Below are 21,772 nucleotides of genomic sequence, written 5' to 3' on the forward strand. Positions count from 1 at the left end.
AAGAATAACTACTTTGAATAACTACTTTGAACTAACTTCCTTTGAATTTCAAAGCAAGGCAAAAGGACGAAACCAACTAACTGGGGAAATACACGTACTTCTGGGACACACACATGCCCAGACACCTCTATCAGAAGTAACAGAGACAGGAAACAAGTAGAGTAGGAGGAGGGAAGGAGAGAGAGTTGATATGGCGAGAACAGGCCTCCTTGGTTAAAAGGGCTTTCAAATTCCCAGTTTCAGTTTTTATGAGGCCCAAATACTTTGTTTCCTGTCCCTAATACCGCAAGACCTCTGTATCCCAGTACCACACTCCTTCTTTTATTTGAGCTAGTCAGAGTATTTCTGGTGAGCTATTTCCAAAAAGAAATTAAAAATCCTGTTTAGAAACTCTGTTATTATTTGTACACATCTTTTATATCAATAAAATTTATAATAAATTTTAGGCATATGTATACTTTTTCCAGAGAGTTGGCTGTTAAACATTTACCAGCACACCACTGCTTCAGGGTAAATATTAATAGCTATACATACCATCCAATCTACTCTTACTTAACAATGCACAATGGACTAGTGAGGAAGCAGCCCACAGTCCAGAATAATACTAAAATCAAACTGAATGACAAAAAACAAAAGGATTAATATTACTTGCATGATATCTGCCCTTCAGGTCCAACAAGAAAAGCTTGCATTTATCAATAAGAGATTCCACTCCTCAGGAATGTATTGAATTCCCCTCAAAAGAAGCAATGGGGACTTTCCTAACTGCCTACTAACTACTCTCCTACATTCCCTCCCCCGCCCCGGCAGAACAGAGACTTGCACACACGGGGTCTTGAGAAACTGGCCTCCAGAAACTGTTAGTCTGTGGCTGAGAAATACCAAGGTATCTTATGAAATAAATAACTGTAACTATGTCTTCACAACACAGCTTTTAGAAAACAATCAACAATAGGTGTTTTAAAGAAATACCAAAATCCTGAGAATTCCAGACAAAAAGGTACATCAGAAATAGGTTGTGTTCGCAAAAACATCTTACTTCATCTCCTTAAGTCAGAGGTTGGCAGCCCAGCCCCATTTCACCATTTGGCTATGTTTTCTATCTTCCCTTCTACTTCCATTTCCGGTGAAATGAACTGGCTTATTTGACTTCAGAAAACGTGTGTGTGTGTGTGTGTGTGTGTGTGTGTGTATAATTTAAAAACAAATATACTTCTGGATTTTAAAATGTCATACTCAATCTGCCTATAAATTTCTAATCTGCTAAACAAATATCAACTTTTATTTCTCAATAGAAACACAATTTATAAAAAAGATTCTAAACTCAATTGAAGATATCCTCCTCTTTATTCTTAACCTACATGTTAAGAAGTCTGCAGCTTTATCCCACTTTATAAAATTAAAAGGGTGACAAACCTAACAATCAAGGAAGAAAACATTAAGAACTACCTCAGTAACTGGACATCTCTAAAAATACTCATGTCAAGAACACTTACAAATGCAATGAAAAAAACTGATAGAAAAAGTGACAGAAGACTTGATTCAACATATTATAAACCAGGGTCACTACTGGAGTATAATTTACACACCTGGGCCCCCAGGGTGCAGTGCAACAGTCAAGAGAATACAAGTGGCTCCAGAATGCACAAGAACTGGATGTCATTTGGGGATGGGTGGACGATCCTAGAGTTTAGGATGTGTTTGGACAGGACTAAAGACATTATTTAGGGAAAAGAAAATGTGTGACACTAGTGGGGTCTCTATATCCAAGCACAGCTCCAGAGGGTAGACCACCAGGTACAAGAGTCGGACAACATCAAAGGGGCCAGCTGGGGCACAAAGCAGTAAAGTGGGTGAAGCTGAAACAGGATGCAGCCCTCAGGGCTGGGAGAAGAACCAGAGACAGCTAGTTGAAAAGACCCAAATCCTCTTAAGGTAAAGTCACTCCCTCCTGCTACCCTAAGCAGTGAGTGGTCTATGGATTTTTTTTTTTATCCTAAAACTACAATAAGAAATAAGACTTTACACCACAACTCAGCACATGTACATCTACACACATATATACAATAAGCAACAAACAGAAGTTTCTCTAAATAACACCTATTTTATAATGGTATACTTTATTTTTTACATTTGTATTCTTTTCTTTTTCATGTAAAAAAGTTGCTGGGCCTAACTCACTAAATTGATTTTAAAATCCCCTAGGTAAAGCCCTGCAATTTGACAGACTCTGTGCTGAAGTAGTCACTGGCTGACTTTGGGGGCAGGTGGGTGTCAAGGGTCGCATGAGATCACAGCTCAGCTTGAATCCTGTCCCTCTATTGGTCAAATTTCTGATTTCCTTCACTTGCTTTGGAAGAGGTTTCAAACCAGCCTGGCATTAAGGTCATTCATCAACCAGCCCAACTCATTTCTCCAATCTTAATCTTCCACAACGCCTCCTCAATCATCTGCGTCCCAGTAAAACTGATCTGCTTGCTAACCCCTCCATATCCCAGATTTTCCACCTTTGCTTCTCCCTGGGATTCTTTTCTCCTCCACCTATCCAAAATGCTCTGACCCTCCAAGGCGGAGCTAAGTCGACTGCTCCACACAGAACAAATTTCTCCTGCCTCCAGAACTGTGAGCACTTTATCCCTGCTGTCTATCTTCTACTGACACACGCCTACCACCACTGCCATCTCCCACCTCACCCCACCACCATGCTCTCAGGACCCAAACACGCAGTCTCAAAAAGAGACCACTTGGTACGCACTTTATGTGCTGACTGAACAAATGAACGTGTAGGGAGCACACTGCTGTCTGCGGGCTAAAAAATCTCAGGCCAGGGCCCAAACCACCAAGAATCCCTCAACCAAAACTAGAACCTCATATTCTCTGCGGCAGATATTGTGCCTTCAGCCTCTGAAACAGTTGTTATAGCAAGCATTATACGAAGATGATACTGAACGTTTACTTTAATAAATGTTTAGAAATTCCTTCAATTAAAAAACAGTGTAACTATAGATTAGCAATTTAGTAATAATACCATGTTCCATGTTTTACCTTCTCTTACTTAAAATCTAATTTCCCGGGGCTTCCCTGGTGGCGCAGTGGTTGAGAATCTGCCTGCCAATGCAGGGGACACGGGTTCGAGCCCTGGTCTGGGAAGATCCCACATGCCGCGGAGCGGCTGGGCCCGTGAGCCACAATTGCTGAGCCTGCGCGTCTGGAGTCTGTGCTCCGCAACAAGAGAGGCCGCGATAGTGAGGGGCCCGCGCACCGCGATGAAGAGTGGCCCCCACTTGCCACAACTAGAGAAAGCCCTCGCACAGAAACGAAGACCCAACACGGCCAAAAAATAAATAAATAAATGATTAAAAACTTAAAAAAAAAAATCTAATTTCCCAAATGTAATAAAGCTATCCATAAGACAGCTGGGCAGTACTTAGCAAAATGAATAGATCCCCTCAAACTCATCTAACTTTGGCTTCTCATGAGACAAGGCACACTGGCCTTGCTTTCCTTCAAGTCAGCCTCCTCTCCTGATGACCAGATACTTTTGGTTAAGTTATTTCTGTGTGTCTTGTTTCAAAAACAAAATTTTTCACATCATCTTTTAATCATGAGTTTTCATTTCGGTCTCCCCCAATTACATAATTAAAAGAACTTTCTTTGATGCTAATATTTCTGACTTTGCTCTAAGTATCTTAAATCTCTATGCAAATATATTTTAAGTTGATCTTCTAATAGCTTCCTCATTTGACAAATATTTATCAAGCAACTGCTATACACTCAAACACTGAGCTAGGATGCAATAGACTCTTTGAGGCACTAAACTAAGAATGCCACACTTCCAAAGCAAAGAAGATAACAGGATAATAGCAGAATCACACTCATTATCCCAAATTGAAAATCACATACATACGCTATACTTCTGTACCGCGAAGAATCAGAAAGAAGTAAAACAGAAAATTCTAAAGATACTCTGAAGGTAAAATAGTTCAAGCAAGTAATGTAAGGAATGGTCAAAAAAAAGAAGAAACAGAAATACAAAACTCAGAAAATTTGTCTATCTTTTAGTTTTAGAAATGTTGCTCAACTATGAAGTAAATGAGGTCAGATATTAAATATCTGTATAGAATATATTTCTATTTAGCATCAGCAAAATAGTCATTAACACCATTTGATAATGAGTGGTTCTTTCCCTTATATTTTATGTAAACAGTATATACTGCTTATGCACAAATGCCTATGAATATTTAATATTTATCAAATAACCCCATCCTGCTCTACTTAAGCCTTTAAAATTATTTTAAATTTGGCTAGCTATGCCAATGGTGAAATCATTCAAATGGGAAATGATTTTGTATCTACAAATAGATATATGAGACATGACATTGTTATAAAACTGAACTATAAATCAATCATTATCTCACTATTCTTACTATTCTAGTATATAATATTATAAACACATATTAAAAATGAATAGTCTTACCTTAAATATGTGCCATATATGAAGAATAATGCCATCATTAGTCCATTTAAAATGAAAATTACAGCAACATAAAAGCAAGCAGGATCTCCCAATCCTTTAAAAAATAAAGAAAAAAATATGCTCTAACTATAAATTATGTGTCTGGCAATTTACATTAAAATGTGCTTACTTTGAAAATGGTTGCCATATATATTAAATGGTTGCCTTGGTTCCCATATGAACACATGACACTAGTGTAGAACATAGATGAGAGCAGAGTAGTAGCTCCTGTGGTTTCAAAACAGGGCTGCAAATTCATGGACACTCCTCCTGTAGAGGTATGGGGTCTATGCCCCTGCTTTTGAGTCTGGCTGGGCTTGTGACTGCTTCAATAGACCATGGCAGAAGCCATATAGAAGACACCATGCAGTATCCAACTTAGAGCCCTGAGCTACCACATGAAAAGTCTAACTATCCTGAGGTACTATGCTACACAAAAGCCCAAGTTACATGAAAAGGGCACATGTAGGTGTCGCAGTTGAGCCTCAGCTGGGCCCAGCCTTGCAGGTACCCCAGCCAAGGAGCCAGAATGTAAGTGAAGTAGCCCCAAGTTGATTCCAGTCTTCCCAGCCATTTGAGTCTAGCAGAGTCCTCTGACATCGTGAAAACCAACCAACCATCCTATACCCTGCCCAAATTCCCTACCTGCAGAAGCTGTACACCACTAAGTTTGCAGTAAATTTATTATGCTGCAACAGACAACTGGACAATATCATAGAAACTTGCCTTCACAGCTTTCAATTGGGCTGAGTCCTTCTCCTCTGGTAACTGTCCAACATATCTTGGTTTGAATACCAATCAAGTCCATTATTTTGATATAAATCCTGTACCAGCTGGCTAAGACTACCTAATTTTTTTAAAAAAGAGAGACACCATAAGAAAAAATATTATCCTCAACAGTTTCCTTACTAGAATGTTTTTGAGATATTTTGATAATTATCAAATTTTCCCTTCCTGTACCATCCACTTGGGTCCCTTTAAATCTAGTAAAAGGACCTTCACAATCCCCTATGTAGATTCTTCACTGGTCAGTCTTCATCAGTGCATGGCCTCTCATGGGTAAGAATAAAATATAACAAGAAATATGCAAATCTGTAATTTTCAAAAGCTATAAAACTCAACTAAGGGACATAAAGGAAGAGTTGAACAAATAGAAAGATACTCTGTCTTCCTGAATAGATCTAATTTTTCAAGATGTGAATTCTTCCTCAAATTAATTCATAAACATAACACAATGCTAAGCAAAATCCCAAGTGTCTACTGAGATGTATTATATGGAAAAATGACAAAAAAGAGAAAACTGAAGAAAATGTCCTAACAGATAACAAAATGTATTGCTTACATAATTACATAGTGTGATGCTGGCACAAGAATAGCCAGACAGATCAAAGTAACCATGGTGGAGGCAGTGGAGTGCCACCCAGATCCCCCTACAAGGCTGAGGCACTCATTCCCCTAGCAGCTGGGAGGGTTGGTGGCTGACAGCTCCCAGCTGAGTCCCTCTCTAGGAGCTACCCTCTGCTGAAGAGAGTAAATTCACTAAAGGTCATACCCCCTCCCAAGGGCAACTGCATCCAATGTCTAACTACTCAACAGGGGGAGATATAAAGGCCAGGGGCCCTGGCCTCAGGTAGGACAACTCTGCAGGGTCATCCCAGTTCCAGAGCTTCCCAGGGGATTGGCTGAGGCCTTTGTTGTGACTGCATCACAGCTCAGCTCTCCTCCTCCTCCTCCTACTTCCTTCATCCCCCTTCAGATGTTGCCCCAAGGGCTTTCCCCTATACCCTTCTGTGTGCAGAGCTCCTCTTTCCCAGGACCTCAACCTAAGGTAACACTGAACACAAAGTCCAAAAGCAGATGCAAGCATATATGTATAATAATTTTGGATATAATAAAGAAGCAGGGAGAAGACGGACCACTCATCCAAGTGTTAGGTTACACAGAAGACCACTTTGAAAAAATATAACATTAGATTCCTACCCCAACACTGAGCATCCAAACGAATTCCAGATAAATTAAAAATGTAAATCTCAAAAACGTAATTATAACAATTAAGAATGAAGATATTTTTACATATATGAATGAAAACCATAAATCTAAAAGCTTCATAGATATGATATCTCTGAACAGAAAAAATACATTCTCATCATACTGTACAAAACTAAAAGGCAACAAAAAGCTGGAGAAAATATCTTATCCATACAGCATAGTACTAACATCCTGCATATAATAAATGAGCTCTTATAAAATATCAATAAAAATATAGACAAAGGGCATGAATAAGCAATTATTTTTAAAAGTGAAAATGCATTTTAAGATATCACATTGAATAAAATATACATACACACACATACATACAGTAATGAACAAAATACTTCATGTGATCTTAACTTTTTTCAGCCTATTAAATTAGCAAGGACGCAGGGAAACAAGCATTTTCAGAAAAACTGCTAGTGGGAATATAACCTATCTAGAAAGCATTTTGGCAACATGTACCAAAATCATTAAAGCATATACTCTGTTGAACTAAATAGTTCCACATCAACATATTTATAGTTTAAAAAAACATAAGAATATGTGTAAAGATTTCGCTTCAAGGATGCTTATTGCAGCTTTAGATCTTTTAAAAGTTGAAAACAACCAAAGTTTTCATAAAAGATGGACTAAATAAACAATGGTAGATTGTATATACAGCCATAAAACATGATGCTGTTGAAGAAAAGATGACTTAGGAAGATGGTTTTAAATATTCTTAAAAGACAAAAAGCACTTATAAAAAATGTTATGTGTTGTGTGATCCCATTGCTGTAAAAGTAAATGTGTACATGGTTATAGAAAGTACTCAATAAGTACTTTGGTGATTATTTATTGGTCTCCATCTCCTCTATCTCTATAGCCTTACTAATCAATCAGGCTAACTCAGTTGATCTGGAAGTTGGACTCCTCTCACTCAATGGGAAATGACCAAAAGCCCTGCTTCGTGCTGGTACTGAGCCCGGGCTTGAGATCCCACAGAGACCATGGTCCTGGCATCAGGCAGCACGCCTTCTAGCAGCATCAGCATGCTAAGAAGGGGGAGCCCAGGGGACGTGCGCTTAACAGGAGAACCTCAAGGAGGAGTCACTGAGGAAGTTACATCTCAGGTCGGTCCTGGAGAATGCTTAGGGATGCATCAAATGAAGGAGGGATGGTGAAGGAGAGCCCAAAGGTTACTGATATCACTGCCTTCCTATCTCAGCTCCTTTCTTCCACTCCCACAGGGGAAAAGTGCATTCAACTAAATGAAGAATCCCAGATAAGGAAGAAACATTATTTGGCAAATGACATGTACAAGTAATGGCGCTCCTCTACTATAATCCCTATAAACATACCAAATCTAGACAGTTTTCATACTTTGTATACCATGCAATCATACTAATCATTCCCATAAAATCAGTTAAAGACCCCCAAAATTAATAATGATCGTTTTTCCATATTCCAAGAAAAGATACACATTTCCTTTAAAAAAAGATAAAATTTAATATACTGAATTACATCTTAGATTTAGAATCAGCATTTAATATAAGTAATACTTTAAAAAGTAAAAAAAAAAAAAATCACAATTGAAAAAGTATCTTACCTCAGGGTAAAGATTGAACCTTTTTAATGTATTAATAACAAGGGGATATTCAGTCAGCTTATCATTCATAATCATCCATACTCCATCCAAAAATGAGGGTGCTTCCACAATAGTCTTAAAGTAGGAATAATATAGTCCCTGAAATAAGCACATGTTATGATTAAAAGTACATAATTACTATGCCTCTTATTAGCTTAAAAAAAAACTTAAATATACTGTTTTTGAAAAATAAAGCAATCAAGAAAGTAACAGCTACAATTAATTTCACAGGTTTCTGATCACTAATAAATGCTCAGGTTGCAAAAAGCTTACATATCTTAGTATAACCTTGTCTTAATTGAAACAATTGATCTCAAAATAGCTTCAAAAATAGTTTCAACATTTAAAAAGTAATATAACTCAGCACACTTCATTTAAGAAACCCCTATAACCCATACTAATTGAAGTGTTAGTAAAGGCTATCTTCTGAACAGGATGAGTGAGTGGTTTACTATGGAACCTAAGTTTACCATGAAGCAAGCAATCATCCTCAGCCAAAAACGTTTCCCCCTAAATGCTTATTTGAATCCTTAAAATGGTACTATCAGCCACCTTTCCTCCAGAGTTATATGTAAAAATACAAATATATTAGGAAGGCTACACACTGATGTATTACATATAAGTTACATTCAGATGCCAGCTAGTTTTACAGACTATTTTCCTTCTTCTCAGCTCAGCATAAGGTAAGTACCCTGCAGGACTGGGGCTCTGAGGGTGGAAGAGAGGGACAGTGGTAGTACTCCCATTTTGAGGAAAATAATTTTTTGCTTTGACATGCTAATTAGGAAAGATATCAAGGTTGGAAAACTACATGGGACAAAAAACAAGCAAGTACTAGAAGCCTTATGAGGGAGCAGAAGTGGCAGCGTAGGGCAAAACAGATGAACCAATTCCATCTGCTATACAGTTCTGTCTAGAGCTCCCCTGGTAGCCAGTACCATTAGCTATCAAACTCTAAACTCAGCTTAAGGTTTATAAATATCAAAGTGATTTGCCTACCCAGAAAAGGAAAAGAATGGTTCTTGATACCATGGTATTTAGCTCTCATATCACTGTTTTTTTAAATACTTCCTACTGTACTAGGTTGAATAATGTCCCCCAATATTTCATGTCCACTAAAACCTGTGAATGTGACCTATGTGGAATAGGTTCCTTGCAAGTGTAATCAAAATAAAATGAGGTAATACTGGATTAGGTGGACTCCAAATGCAAAATAACTGGTATCCTTATAACAGCAGGGAAATTTAAACACAGAGACATAAGAGAAAATGCTGCATGAAGACAGAGGCAGAGATTGGAGTGACTGTACCTCCAGTGCAAGCCAAGGATTGCCAGAACCATGAGAAGCTAGGAAGGAGTCTCAGAGAGAACATGGGACAGCCAGCAACTTGATTTCAGACTTCTAGCCTCCAGAACCGTGAGAGAATAAACTTCTGCTCTTTTAAGGCACCTAGTTTACTGTACTTTGTTATGAGAGCCCCAGGAAACTACAACCTACCTTGTACATTTGATTTTGGAACCATGTAAATATCTTATATAATTAAAATTTAAAAACAAAAAATTTTACATGCCTAAATAGCAAAAAAAAAAAAAAAAAAAGAAGAATTAATTATTTATCTAGTTGGGAGAGGATTTCAAACAACTTTAAGATATATCAATAGTAATTTTACTGTACACCCCTAATGGAATATATCCTAAAGTCAAAAAGAACTGCAAGAAAGTTTTAAATTATTTTCAGTAATCATTTTTAATAATATCTTTGATACTTTTATTCCTCAAGTATAAGTAATTTGAAAGCAAGATTCTCAAGCTAACAGAAAAGATACAAATTTAATATCAAAAAAGTAAAAACCACCTAAAACTAAATTTGAATTTAGAAATATAAATCAATAATTTATTTTCTTTTAAAAAACTCTTTCCTAATTCTGTTTACTAAAAAGGCCTAGACACAATGGCCAATCTAATATAAAATATTATCAGTGAGCACCTCTAGAACCAAAATTGTGGTCTCTAAATACCATGTGCTACTGAAAGGAATCAGGGCTCCTTGGAAAACTGGATGATTCCAGGTCTGGAGAGGAAATGTCTTGTAGTACCAGCAAGTAAGGAAGCTACAGAATACTAGTGAGGTCATGTCAAGGAGACAGAGAGAACTGCAAGGGCTCTCACCAGCTAAAGACAGGTAAGTTTAAAAAATATGTTAAAATCTATCAGGCCATAATGGTACTCCAAAAGCAGTACCAACAGAACTCCATTGGTCACCACTAGAAGATGCTAGGGAACCAACTCATTTTTCTGAAAAGTTGTAATAAAAAGAAAGAATCAAGCATTTTACTGTCTCTCCTGTGAAGTGTACCTCAGAGAAACAAACCAAATAAGTATCGTGGGACAGTTCTTCTTTACAGAGGAATTATGGTTATTACATGCCCATTCCCCCAGGTTATTTAAACACTGGTTGATCTTTGATGATATTAAGTAATTGCTGTTCATTATTTTCAAGTGTGACAATGATACTGTGGTTAACAAAAAAAAGTCCTTTCTTTTGAGACACATATGAAAAATATTTACAGATGAAATGATATCTGAGGTTTCCTTTAAAAAGAGATGGGTGTGTGAAGATGTAGATGACAGAAAAATGGGTATGTGTCCTCAGTTGCTGAAGCTGGGAGAATGGGTAGGGGGAGTTGTCTACTCTTCCTACTTTGGAACATCTTTGAAAATTTCCAGGATGAAAAGCTTAAAATGTTTAGATTAACTCAACTACTATAATAAAATATTACATGACAACTAACCATTTCAGTGCGAAAAGCCATCTCCCTTTCCAATGTTGAGAGGTGAGAAAAATGACGATCATTTTCAAAGAGGTGTGTGATATGGCTCCTGTAAAACAAGAGAGTTAACAAAGCAACAGTGTTGAAACTTATACTAAGTATAATTTTAAAAGAAACTCTAAAAGCAAAAAAAAAATAATCTATAAATTTGCAACTCATTTTGTGATAAAACTCAAACACAATGGTATGCATATTTGTTTCTCCACTCAGTATATCTTACATTTCTACTAAACTTTCTCTCTGTAAGAATTTTAAAATCTAATTCAAATTAGATTTTAAAATTAGAATGAACCAGAATAATGATGTTTTAAGCCAAGTAAAATAAAATTATAGATTAAACTATAAATGTCATTGGGTTACCATTTCAGGAATGTCTGATTTATGAAATTCATATTTCTTTCTATCCAGAAAATTAAAAGAATGAATCTTCCTCTCAACATGAACACTATATTAATGTTAAGGGAAGGAGAGTCTCAAATATAACCTCTTTAATAATAGATCTCTTTTTTATTAAAAAATTGCATTATTCTGGCTCTGATTTATCAATTAAACTACATTTTCAGACTAGTTTGCTGCATGTAATAATATACATTCATCCTTAAACTCAAATTATTCATATGTATATGAGAAATAGTTTGGTAGGCTATAAACATCTATATAAAATATACCATAGGAGAAAAACAATCTTACCAGTGCAACACTGCTGCAAAGGCAGCTGCAAGAAAAAAGAAACGTAAGTTATTATTTTAGCATTAAAAAATGTTTTCACCCTACCGAAAAGCATTACAAAGATAAGCATGGTAAAGTTTGGGAACTGTAAATCTTGAACTCTTAGGGACTGGGCAAAGAATAGGGACTCTTAAAAAGAAGTCCCAGGGCTCTGCTTAAAATATCAGTAGACTGAATTATAAAAGAATTAAGCATATATCTACAATTTTCATTCACACACTCATTCAACAAAATAAATGAGGAGCTATTATTTGCCAACAACTATACAAGAAACCCTCGCATGGAAAGTTCCACAAACTCAACTGCAAAGCGAATAGAACCAATGGTGAGAGGCAACAGAATAAAGAAATATGGTGACCTCAGGGAACAGGACTGGGGATGGATAAAAAGAGGGAACTACCACTTTCGATATATGCTGCAATATCTGAATTTTTATAATACATTTTACTATTTTTTAAACAAATTTAAAATGAAACAAGAAGGAAGAAAGAGATGGAGGGGGGGAAGGAAAATAGAAAAGAGAGAGAACACAAGCTAGTAATAAAACCAGTCTCATATGAGAATCAATAGTTTGCTTTCTGTACAAGTACAAAGAACACATTAAAATGAATCCAGAAAATACCATTCAGTTTCCTTGTATCACAAGATTCACCGTATTGCAGGCTTCTGATTAAATAACTACTACGGAAATGAACTATAAAGTACTCTTAGAAATGAAAGACAAACAGCTCAGATCTTATTGTCTTATTTTTAAAGAAGTATTTATATTTTTAAAAATTAAAAAATGCATTTTACCTAGAAGATACTAATGGTTACAAAAGAAAAAGACTTACTCTTTCCCGATCATTGAAACTACAAATATTTAACTAGGTTTGTCATTTGACATTTATTTGTACATGGTACTTTGACCTTTTGAAATTTTGATTTTTTTTTCTTATTGACAAATCTACTATCCACTCCCTTTTTGGTTTTTACCTTTAAAGACTTCACACCACCATAATAAAATCTGGGCTTTATTTTCTCAATGATCTAACTATCATGTTGCTGAATAAATCATTCTTCTGTCATGGAATGTAAATACCACCTTATCATACTGAAGACTTGTCACACTTATACTTTGGTAATCCCTTAGCGATTATAATTTTGATTTCATTCATAAATTAATATGGGAAGAATCTACATATTTATAATATATATGTATATGTTAGTATCCATAAACATGATATATAACTTCAATTATTCAACTCTCTTTTCAACTGCCGTCGACAAAAATCCTATCAGTAGAGCTAATACATAATACATAGTTAACTCATATTTCTTATTAAGTCTTTCCTGGGAGTTTAACATCTTTTTGTTCCTGCTAATAACCATGAAATTTTGTTTTCATTATACTTTACTGGATATTGTTAATGTATTTATTTTTGAAGTGTATTTATTTTGTAATATATTTCTTTTGGGCTCATTTACTAAACTATTAATTCTTTTATTTTTTTTTGGTTTATCATCTTCAATTCTCCATTTAAAATAATATTTTAAAAAGATAACTTTGCTCATGTTTTATAATTTTACTATTAGTTTCTTCTTCCCATCTGACAATAATAATAAACTTCTAGAATAATACTAAGTAATTCTGGTAAAAGAGGGCATCCAGTATTCTGCTGACTTTAACAGAAATGCATTTCACATTATGCCTTTAAATTAGCCTTTGACCTTCATATTTCTGCAGCAATACATAGGATTTCTCAAGATCATCATCTCTCTACTTCCTCAGAATACTACAACTTCTCATAAGGATGGAAGATACAAAGTGCCTTTTGGTGCCTTCCTTTAATTCAATCCGTGCAGCACTAGACAATTCTTGGATTTCTTGGCATTTCAATGACCCTCTTTCATAGTTTCCAGGGTCGATTCATAATCTGCCCAATGTTTTGAAGTCCTTTGTTCATTTCAATTCTATAATAGTAATAATAATAATAGTAATAAAGCAGCTAACATTTGAATTCTTATTACCTGCCAGGCATTTTTAAGTGCTTTACTTGAACTAACTCAATAAATCCTCGCAACCATCCGATGTGTTAGGTACCAAACTTCCCTGGTATACAGATAATAAGTTGATTCCCAGAGAACTTTAGGAACTTGCCCAAGAAACAAAGTGGATAAATAGAGAAAGGGAGGTTGGAAGCAGGAATTCTGACCTAAGATCCCTGTACTGTGTGGCCTCTTGTGGAGGAGGGAGGGGCTGACACAAAGGCCAGAGCCTCCTTACCCTAAGTATCTTATTCCCCTTCCCTCTTTCTTTTATTTTAAAGATAAAAGAAAAAAGTTACAATTCATCTGTTGATAAAGGCAGTATGTTTTATAGAAGCTATTAAATTTTTTTTATAAAAGTGTAGAGCTATACTTTAATTTATTCAAAATTGAAATAAATTATATGTATATGTCATTTGAAAATGAAAGCCCCAGCAAGTAAAGCAGATACTACCCTGTGAGCATAATTTAAGCATAAAGACATAAAATGACAAAAACTTCCTCAAGTATCCCTAAAGAGCTTTTCTTGCCTTCTTGCCTACAGAAAAGATTATAAGTGAGTTTCTCTAAATGTATTCCAGTGATTATCAATCCTGTGTATAGTCTTTTGGGAGTGTCACAAAATTGATAACCAATTTTTCCAGTTTAACACATAATGCTATTCTTGTCATTCTAAGGTACTGAGGTAAATACAGCATTTTTTTTAAAAATCAGAAGATAAAGAAAACTTTCAAAAAATCCAAAACTATTCTATAAGAAAAAGGTGTTCAAGGAAAGAAGGTTTGCTTTGTAACCTAATTCAAAAGATTGCAATCCTGTGGCTGAGAATTCTGAAAGGCTCTTAAGTTTTGCTAGAAGCACACAAATTACCAATACTCTGAAACTAAATTGGCCCCTCCTTCCACTTTCTGATTAAAGAAATTTTGTACAAGATTATATGTCACATTATATCAATTTTCAGCCTTATGCGATTTGAGCTGCTGCTTCACTGAAAATTATTCTTCTCCTGTTATTAGAATCTTGTTTAAACAAAATAGAATGTAACTCCCTGAGGGTACAAACAATGTTTCACTGAATTTTACTACATTAGTACTTAGCAAGAAGCTGAGCACATAGCCAGACTCAAATGTTTGCTGAATTAATGCATATAATTAAGGTGGGAAATTAAATAATCCTAAACCATGTCCACATAATAAACCAAAGTTGAATATACTTTGATTGATGGATAGCTACACACACACACACTCGTGTGCATATAATAGTTTTGTTTTGTTTTTTTTCAAAAATAGAGTCCCAGTGATCAGTGCAAATTAGACCCCTTGCCTACGCGCAGCCCGCTGCCTAAGCCTCCCATTCTCAGTCTGGAACCCCGGCGCAGTGGAATTCCCGAGGTCCTGCCCCAGCTCTGCTCCCTCTGACACCCCTCCTTGCAGCCACAGCTCGGAAAGTGGGAAGGGGACGCCCCCTGCTTCCCCGCCTCGACCTTGCCTGGCCCGCAGAGCTTTGCAGCAGTAAAGAGGGCAGGAGGAACGGGGAAAGAAATGGAGGAGCGGGTCCTTCCACGCTGTTCTGCTCAGTCCTCAAGGGCTCCTAGATCCCATCCCCTCTCCAACCAGCACCAGATCCCCCAGACCTCTCTCACCAACTCTCCCAGCCTCCTACCTTCCCCCAGGTCGCCTCGCCCCAGCAGGTGACTCAGAAGTCCTGGTCTCCTCCGCAGACCCTCCCACCCACCCAGTTAGGATTGCTGAGAAGTCGAGCCCCGCGATCTGCTTTCCTAAGATTCCTCAGCTGAGTCTTCTACACGCTGAAGTTGGAGACCCACTGTCCTTTCTCTTTTCCTCCTCCTCAAGGCAGGAGAGCAGGAACTGTGAAGTCAGGGTGGGCTGCTTCTCCCCTTGCCCCTCTCTGGTAACCTGCCAGCCACCCTCCTGCAACCGCAGCCAGGACTACAGTTTCCCATCTACCCTACATTTAATCCCTTACGCATGTACTTCATAACTAGTACTTGACTTAATTCACAGAATACCTTCACAAGCCCTCTTATTTGAGTCTCACAACAATCCTGTATTTATTCCCATTTTACAAATGAAAAACTGGGTCTCTGAGAGGTTATTTCCCCAAAAGCAAGAACCTGGACCCAGAAGTTCTAATTCCAAGCCTCAGTTTCTTTCCACAGTGACAGAGCTGCCTCCCTTCCCATCTGTAGGCATTTGATGACCTCATCTCGTAACAATATTTATATAGAGAAATATATTGTAAGTCCAAAATGACTTGCAAAATTTAAAAATACATCTTATTCCTAAATTGAGGTTAATCCATACTTAAAGCATTCTGCACAGTTTTGGCCTCCCTAATGCTCAAGTGACAAAATGATATAAAAAGAAGTTAAGAACTCTTCTTAAATCCACTGGACAAGGTTTGCAAATCAACCTTGACAAGTTCCACACTCAACCTCTTCCTAATATTACTAACAATTGTTCTCAAGGGTCCATTCAGAGTTTAAAAGTTTCTTCCCAGAAGTTGAAGTCACCAGTAAATAGTCTCCCTATTCCACACCAACAATCCATCCTGGAGAAGGAAGTCAGTTTCTAAATGTACAGACTTAAGCATCTCTTCCTCGTCTAAAAAGTCCCAAGACTTTCCATGGCTCACACCATGGAGTCCACATTCTGGCCTTTTTCCAGTTAATCCCACCACACACCCTTCATGCTTGGCTGCACTGGGCAATGATCCCCTAAAATGACAAGTGTTTTTTGTTTTGTTTAGTTTTCTTTTTGGCTGCATTGAGTCTTCTGGGCAATGATCTCCTAAAATGACAAGTGTATTTTTGTTTTGTTTCATTTTGTTTTTGGCTGCATTGGGTCTTCATTGCTACGCATGTGGGCTTTCTCTGGTTGTGGTGAGCGGGGGCTACTCTTCGTTGAGGTGCGTGGGCTTCTCTTGTTGCAGAGCACGGGCTCTAGACGCGTGGGCTTCAGTCCTTGTGGCACGTGGGCTCAGTAGCTGTGGCGCACAGCCTTGGTTGCTCTGCGGCATGTGGGATCTTCCTGGACCAGGGATCGAACCCGCGTCCCCTGCATTGGCAGGTAGATTCTTAACCACTGTGCCAACAGGGAAGTCCCTACCAAGTGTTTTAATGATGCTATGCCTTTGCTCCTGCCTGAAAACTACTAATTCATCCTTCAAAGTCAAAGGAATTCAAATGTGGCATTTTGTGAAGCTTGTCCTGCCAACATAGCTATTACACTTTTATTAGAGCACCTAAACAGTTCCCTATGCTACGATGCGAAGCCTTGAGGCTCAGCTTGTGTTTAATTCGTCTTAATATCTACATCTTCTAGCATTGTGCCTGGCACCTCACTGGGTTGAACTGTTAAATGACTATCACCATGTGAGAGAAATTAGAGAATATACTCAATTAAGTCAAAACCTGAACACCTAAAGACAATATCTAAGCATTCCAAACTGCTCAAAGGGTTCCCATTATGTGAAGGTAAAACAGATATAACAAAATTAATATATTGAAAGAAATCATGTTTCTAGCCTATAGTACCTAGAAAAAATCAAAGTCCAGTTTCTGTGTAGTAAACTAATAAGTAAAAAGACATTCTTTAGGACCCAGTTTGGGAAAGAGAAAACGGTCGTGTATACCTCAGGCTTGGCCCCTTCCTTCTTTCTACACCTAGATTGTGTGTTATCAAGGGCTTTAAAGCCAACAAGTACCTAAATGCCTCCTAAATGCACAACACATTTTCCTGGAAACTGAGGACATTAAAGCAATAGTAGCCAGCACCTGGGCCCTGAAAGCTAAAATCTTTGAGAGAGAAGATTTAGGTGCATAAAATAATGAGAGAACACATTAGGCACCCAAGCAAATAGCCCAAAGTCTATGAACTGTAAGAAATCTGAGAAGGCAGATCAATAGTGGCCCTCTCAGCACAGGGTTTATTAAAGTGGGATTGGGTGGGGGTGGGGGGGAAGGGGGATGGATTACAGGACATGATTACAATTTAGGCGAGGATTTATGGTGCATAGCCAGAAAAGAAGACAGTTACAATAAGGCTGTATGTGGCCTCTGATCCAACATCACAAAAGAATTCCCATCACTAATACTGGTGATACAGAATACACATGATATTGACAATAATGAGACATTAACTGAAGGCTCACTCACTATATATATAGTGTGTCAGGCTCTCAGAGCTCTAGGAACACCAGGAGGGGAGTTTGGCAGAGCCACTCAACCAGTGGTATCAAGAACGGTAGCCACCGGAGTCCCCCCTGGGCCAGTAACCCTGCGCTTTGAAGAGACCATTTGCTCATGTCACACAAACGGTATCATTTTCTATGTGTGCCATGATATAAAAAAGGTTCAGAAGCACTGAGTTAGTCAAAAAAGAGACAGAGCAGGGCTTCCCTGGTGGCGCAGTGGTTGAGAATCTGCCTGCCAATGCAGGGGACGTGGGTTCGAGCCCTGGTCTGGGAGGATCCCACATGCCGCGGAGCAACTAGGCCCGTGAGCCACAACTACTGAGCCTGCGCGACTGGAGCCTGTGCTCCGCAACAAGAGAGGCCGCGATAGTGAGAGGCCCGCGCACCGCGATAAAGAGTGGCCCCCGCTTGCCGCAACTAGAGAAAGCCCTCGCACAGAAACGAAGACCCAACACAGCCAAAAATAAATAAATAAATAAATAAATAAATAAATTTTTTTAAAAAAAAACAAGAGACAGAGCAACTTTCAGAGAGAACATCATAAAGCAGCAATATAGAGGCAAGGTGATCTAAACCGTGGGATTGCATTAGAATTGTCCGTGGCACTAAATAAAACTAGAGACGTTTGAGTATTAATCCAGGGCTCCTAAATCTGAAACTCCAGGGATTTTTTTTTTAATACCTGAGCGATTCTGATATACAGTCAAGGTTATCATTGGTGCAGAAATGACTGGAGCAAAATCTCCATAGCTGTTCACAAAATTTAATGTAAGAATTGGCTGCTTTGTATTGCACATGTTTTCCGGCAATAATTGGGTCACCTGGGAGCTTATTAGAAATTCAGACTCTCAGGTCCCATCCCAAATCCTCTGAGCCCTCAGGTGATTTATAAACACTTTTAAGGGCAATGTCTCAACACTGACAGCACACTGGAATCACCAGGGAACTTTGAACATTGCTAGATCTAGCACTGGGGATGATTCTCACATGCAGCCAGGGATGAGAACACTGATCTGGGGGAGGGGGGCGTGTTAAGACTGCATTCCTGGGCCCCCACTCTCAGAGTTCCTGATTCAACAGATCTCACTTGGGGCTTGGAAATCCACATTTTTAAAAATTTTTATTATGAAAAGGCAAATATAAATTCAGAAGATATTCTGAAGGAAAAAGTGTCAAAATCCTGACAGCTAAAAATAAAGATTAAGAAAGGGAAAGAATTAAAATTAAGAATCAAATTCTTTTTTACCTTCCATGGTAAGAAAGTCATTCTTAAGAAGAAATATTCCTTAGATTTTATGTGACTTATTTAGCTTCAGTCTCATTTTCACCAAATGTGAAATGAGGGGTTTTCACTTGGTTATCTCTATTCCTAGCATGTAATGACCTTGTAGAGCTACAACTACTACTACTACTACTTAGGACTTCACACTGTCCAAGTGGCCTCCATGGTTATTTTCTGTTTTCCTTTTAGATCTTTCTGCTCCCCAAACTAAAAGCCTTGGCAGGTTTGAGTCTTTTTTTTTTCAATAGGGAAAAAAGGAATGCACTCAATTTATTAATAGAGATATTAAGTCTCAAAGTGAGAAGCAGGGCTACTTTAAAATTCCGTCACGATTGGAAGAAACTATATAGCTCCTAGGTAGAACTCACAGTGGTCTATGTAATAATGCTTGTAACGCTGACCTTAGTTAATCTGAATCTCCTCCATATATTTGGCATTGAGCAAAATAATACCTTACAACAGTTAGGGAAAAATTAAGAAATTCTCAATTATAATGAGATAATTATAATGAATAAGTCTAACAACTGTTTATCAGTTGCAGTTCACAGAGCACTTTCACATATTAAGCAAAAAGATTCAGGAGCCCTTTTGAGGCAAAAATGGCTCTTATTTTCCCATGAGGCCCAAGGTCACACGATTGGGATAAACCAAGGCCTCGCGGATTGCCTGGGTTCTATGCCTCTGGTGCCCTTCTGATTGGAAGCTTAAGCATTAAAAAATGTTAATAAGCACATTTAACCAAAAGGGTACACTGACATAAAGGAGGAAACGTCTTAGAAATAATTTAAAAATCAAGGACAAAGGTTTATTTTGAAGTGAAATTATGAAAACAGAACCTGGAAAATGTATATCACCACCCCCAAACAGTATAAAATTAGGCCTCTAAACAAAGAAATATACAAAGAAAATTTTCACATTTAAAATATTTATGTATATACATATATTAAAGTAGGCAATACTTAATACAATTACCCAACATATGGGTTTTTAAAGCAATAAATTCTAACTTCCTTTTAAAATTGTATCCTCACATAATATGGACACAAATATTTCTAAATCAAACAGTAACCTATACTACCAATTTCATTAAGTAACTTTCTCCTTACTGAAAAAAAATGCCATTTCAGTTTTTAAAGAACAAGTAGCTAGATAAAATATACACCTGAAATAACACGCTAGCTCATTAAATGTCCCTGAGCAATCATAGTGAAACTGTAAAGCTTTAATAAATCTAATGGAAAAAAAGGTAGAAGCTGCATCTCTTCACTAGAGGGAAAAAAAAAAAAAAAAAGATCCATATATACACAATATACACCCAGGCCCAGCATATTATTAAGCAGGAGATTTTAACAAGTTCATTAATCGATAAGCCATTTAAAGTTTTAAGGCTATGGTTATGGATTCTCAAGGTTATGCATTCTCCCCAAATTGCAAACTGCCCTTGGGTAGCACAATGTTTTGCTTAGCCTTTAAATGATTAAGAAAACTGTGATACTGTTTTTTACTATTTTATTCTGTTTTTTTTTTTTTTATAACAATGCCAAACAACCAACTAACACGATCAAAAACAATTCAGAATTTAGTAGTTTCCAAAAAAAAGTTATGCAAAGACAAAATGGAGACTGACAGGTTGACCATAAGGATTTAACAATCAGAGCAATTCCCCAAATGAGCATAAGCCACCAAAGTAGTGCTCTTGCTAAAAAAGTTATCAGGTCTTGGAACACATGAGATCATCTTCCCATTAAAGCATCTGTGACAGTTGCCTTAGATTGTAGATCTGAAACCTACGATTTGACAGCTGTGCTTAACAAGCCAAGATACCTTAACTTTAATCCCAAACTTCACCCAGTGAACTCACTAGAGATGTCAGACCATTCACCTGGCCCACTTTAGTTTCCCCACATATAAAATTCCAGGAGTTAACTTTTAAGTTCTAGATTCCCAGGAAACTTCCATGAAGATCAAAGATGAGAAGAGTGAGGAATCAGGTCTTATTTTTAAAAAACTTTTAAACGTAGTAGAGAACAGTAGCTCTCTGCTAGTTATGTAAGTACTTTATGATTAGTATTAAAACGTGGGGAAAATATTCTGAGGTGTGACATTTGCAGCACTGAAAGGCTGCACTACAAAAAGCAGTGGTTACTGTTAGGAAGTAATAGGAAAATGCAATGCAGAGCAGTAGTATATTAGGCAAATTTGAGTTGGCGTGAACATACGAATAAAGCCTCACTCTTCTCAATTATAACAATATTCTCAAATTAAACATCTGTCAAGATGGCAAGTTTTCAAAAGTTATTGGCCAAGTGATTTATAAACTGTGTTTTAAGATATAGTTGGTGCTACTGTAAACTAGAAGATAAAATCACCTCCATCCTTGGTCACTACAATGAATCACTCAGAACTTCTGTGACTGATTTTGGTGACTATGCTGTTATGTTCACATTTGCTGCTATGATTAAAATACAAAATGCCATCCAAGAATCAATTACGTGTAGTGAAAGTACTGAAAA

At 37.3% G+C, this 21,772-nt stretch overlaps 1 protein-coding gene across 1 annotated transcript in view; it reads right to left on the bottom strand.

Moving 5' to 3' along the window:
* The window catches only part of DPY19L1 (dpy-19 like C-mannosyltransferase 1), a 96,324-nt gene that overhangs the window by 68,739 nt on the left and 5,813 nt on the right, over positions 1-21,772 (bottom strand). Inside the window, exons 2-6 of the mRNA XM_061198665.1 lie at positions 11,696-11,720; positions 10,967-11,054; positions 8,136-8,273; positions 5,243-5,363; positions 4,478-4,571 (exon numbers count right to left, since the gene is read on the bottom strand). Of these exons, the coding sequence (XP_061054648.1) occupies positions 4,478-4,571; positions 5,243-5,363; positions 8,136-8,273; positions 10,967-11,054; positions 11,696-11,720 (466 nt within the window). The remainder of the gene's footprint in view (positions 1-4,477; positions 4,572-5,242; positions 5,364-8,135; positions 8,274-10,966; positions 11,055-11,695; positions 11,721-21,772) is intronic.

The sequence above is a fragment of the Eubalaena glacialis genome, chromosome 8 (genome assembly GCF_028564815.1).
Source record: "Eubalaena glacialis isolate mEubGla1 chromosome 8, mEubGla1.1.hap2.+ XY, whole genome shotgun sequence".
In the NCBI taxonomy this organism is placed as follows: Eukaryota; Metazoa; Chordata; class Mammalia; order Artiodactyla; family Balaenidae; genus Eubalaena; species Eubalaena glacialis.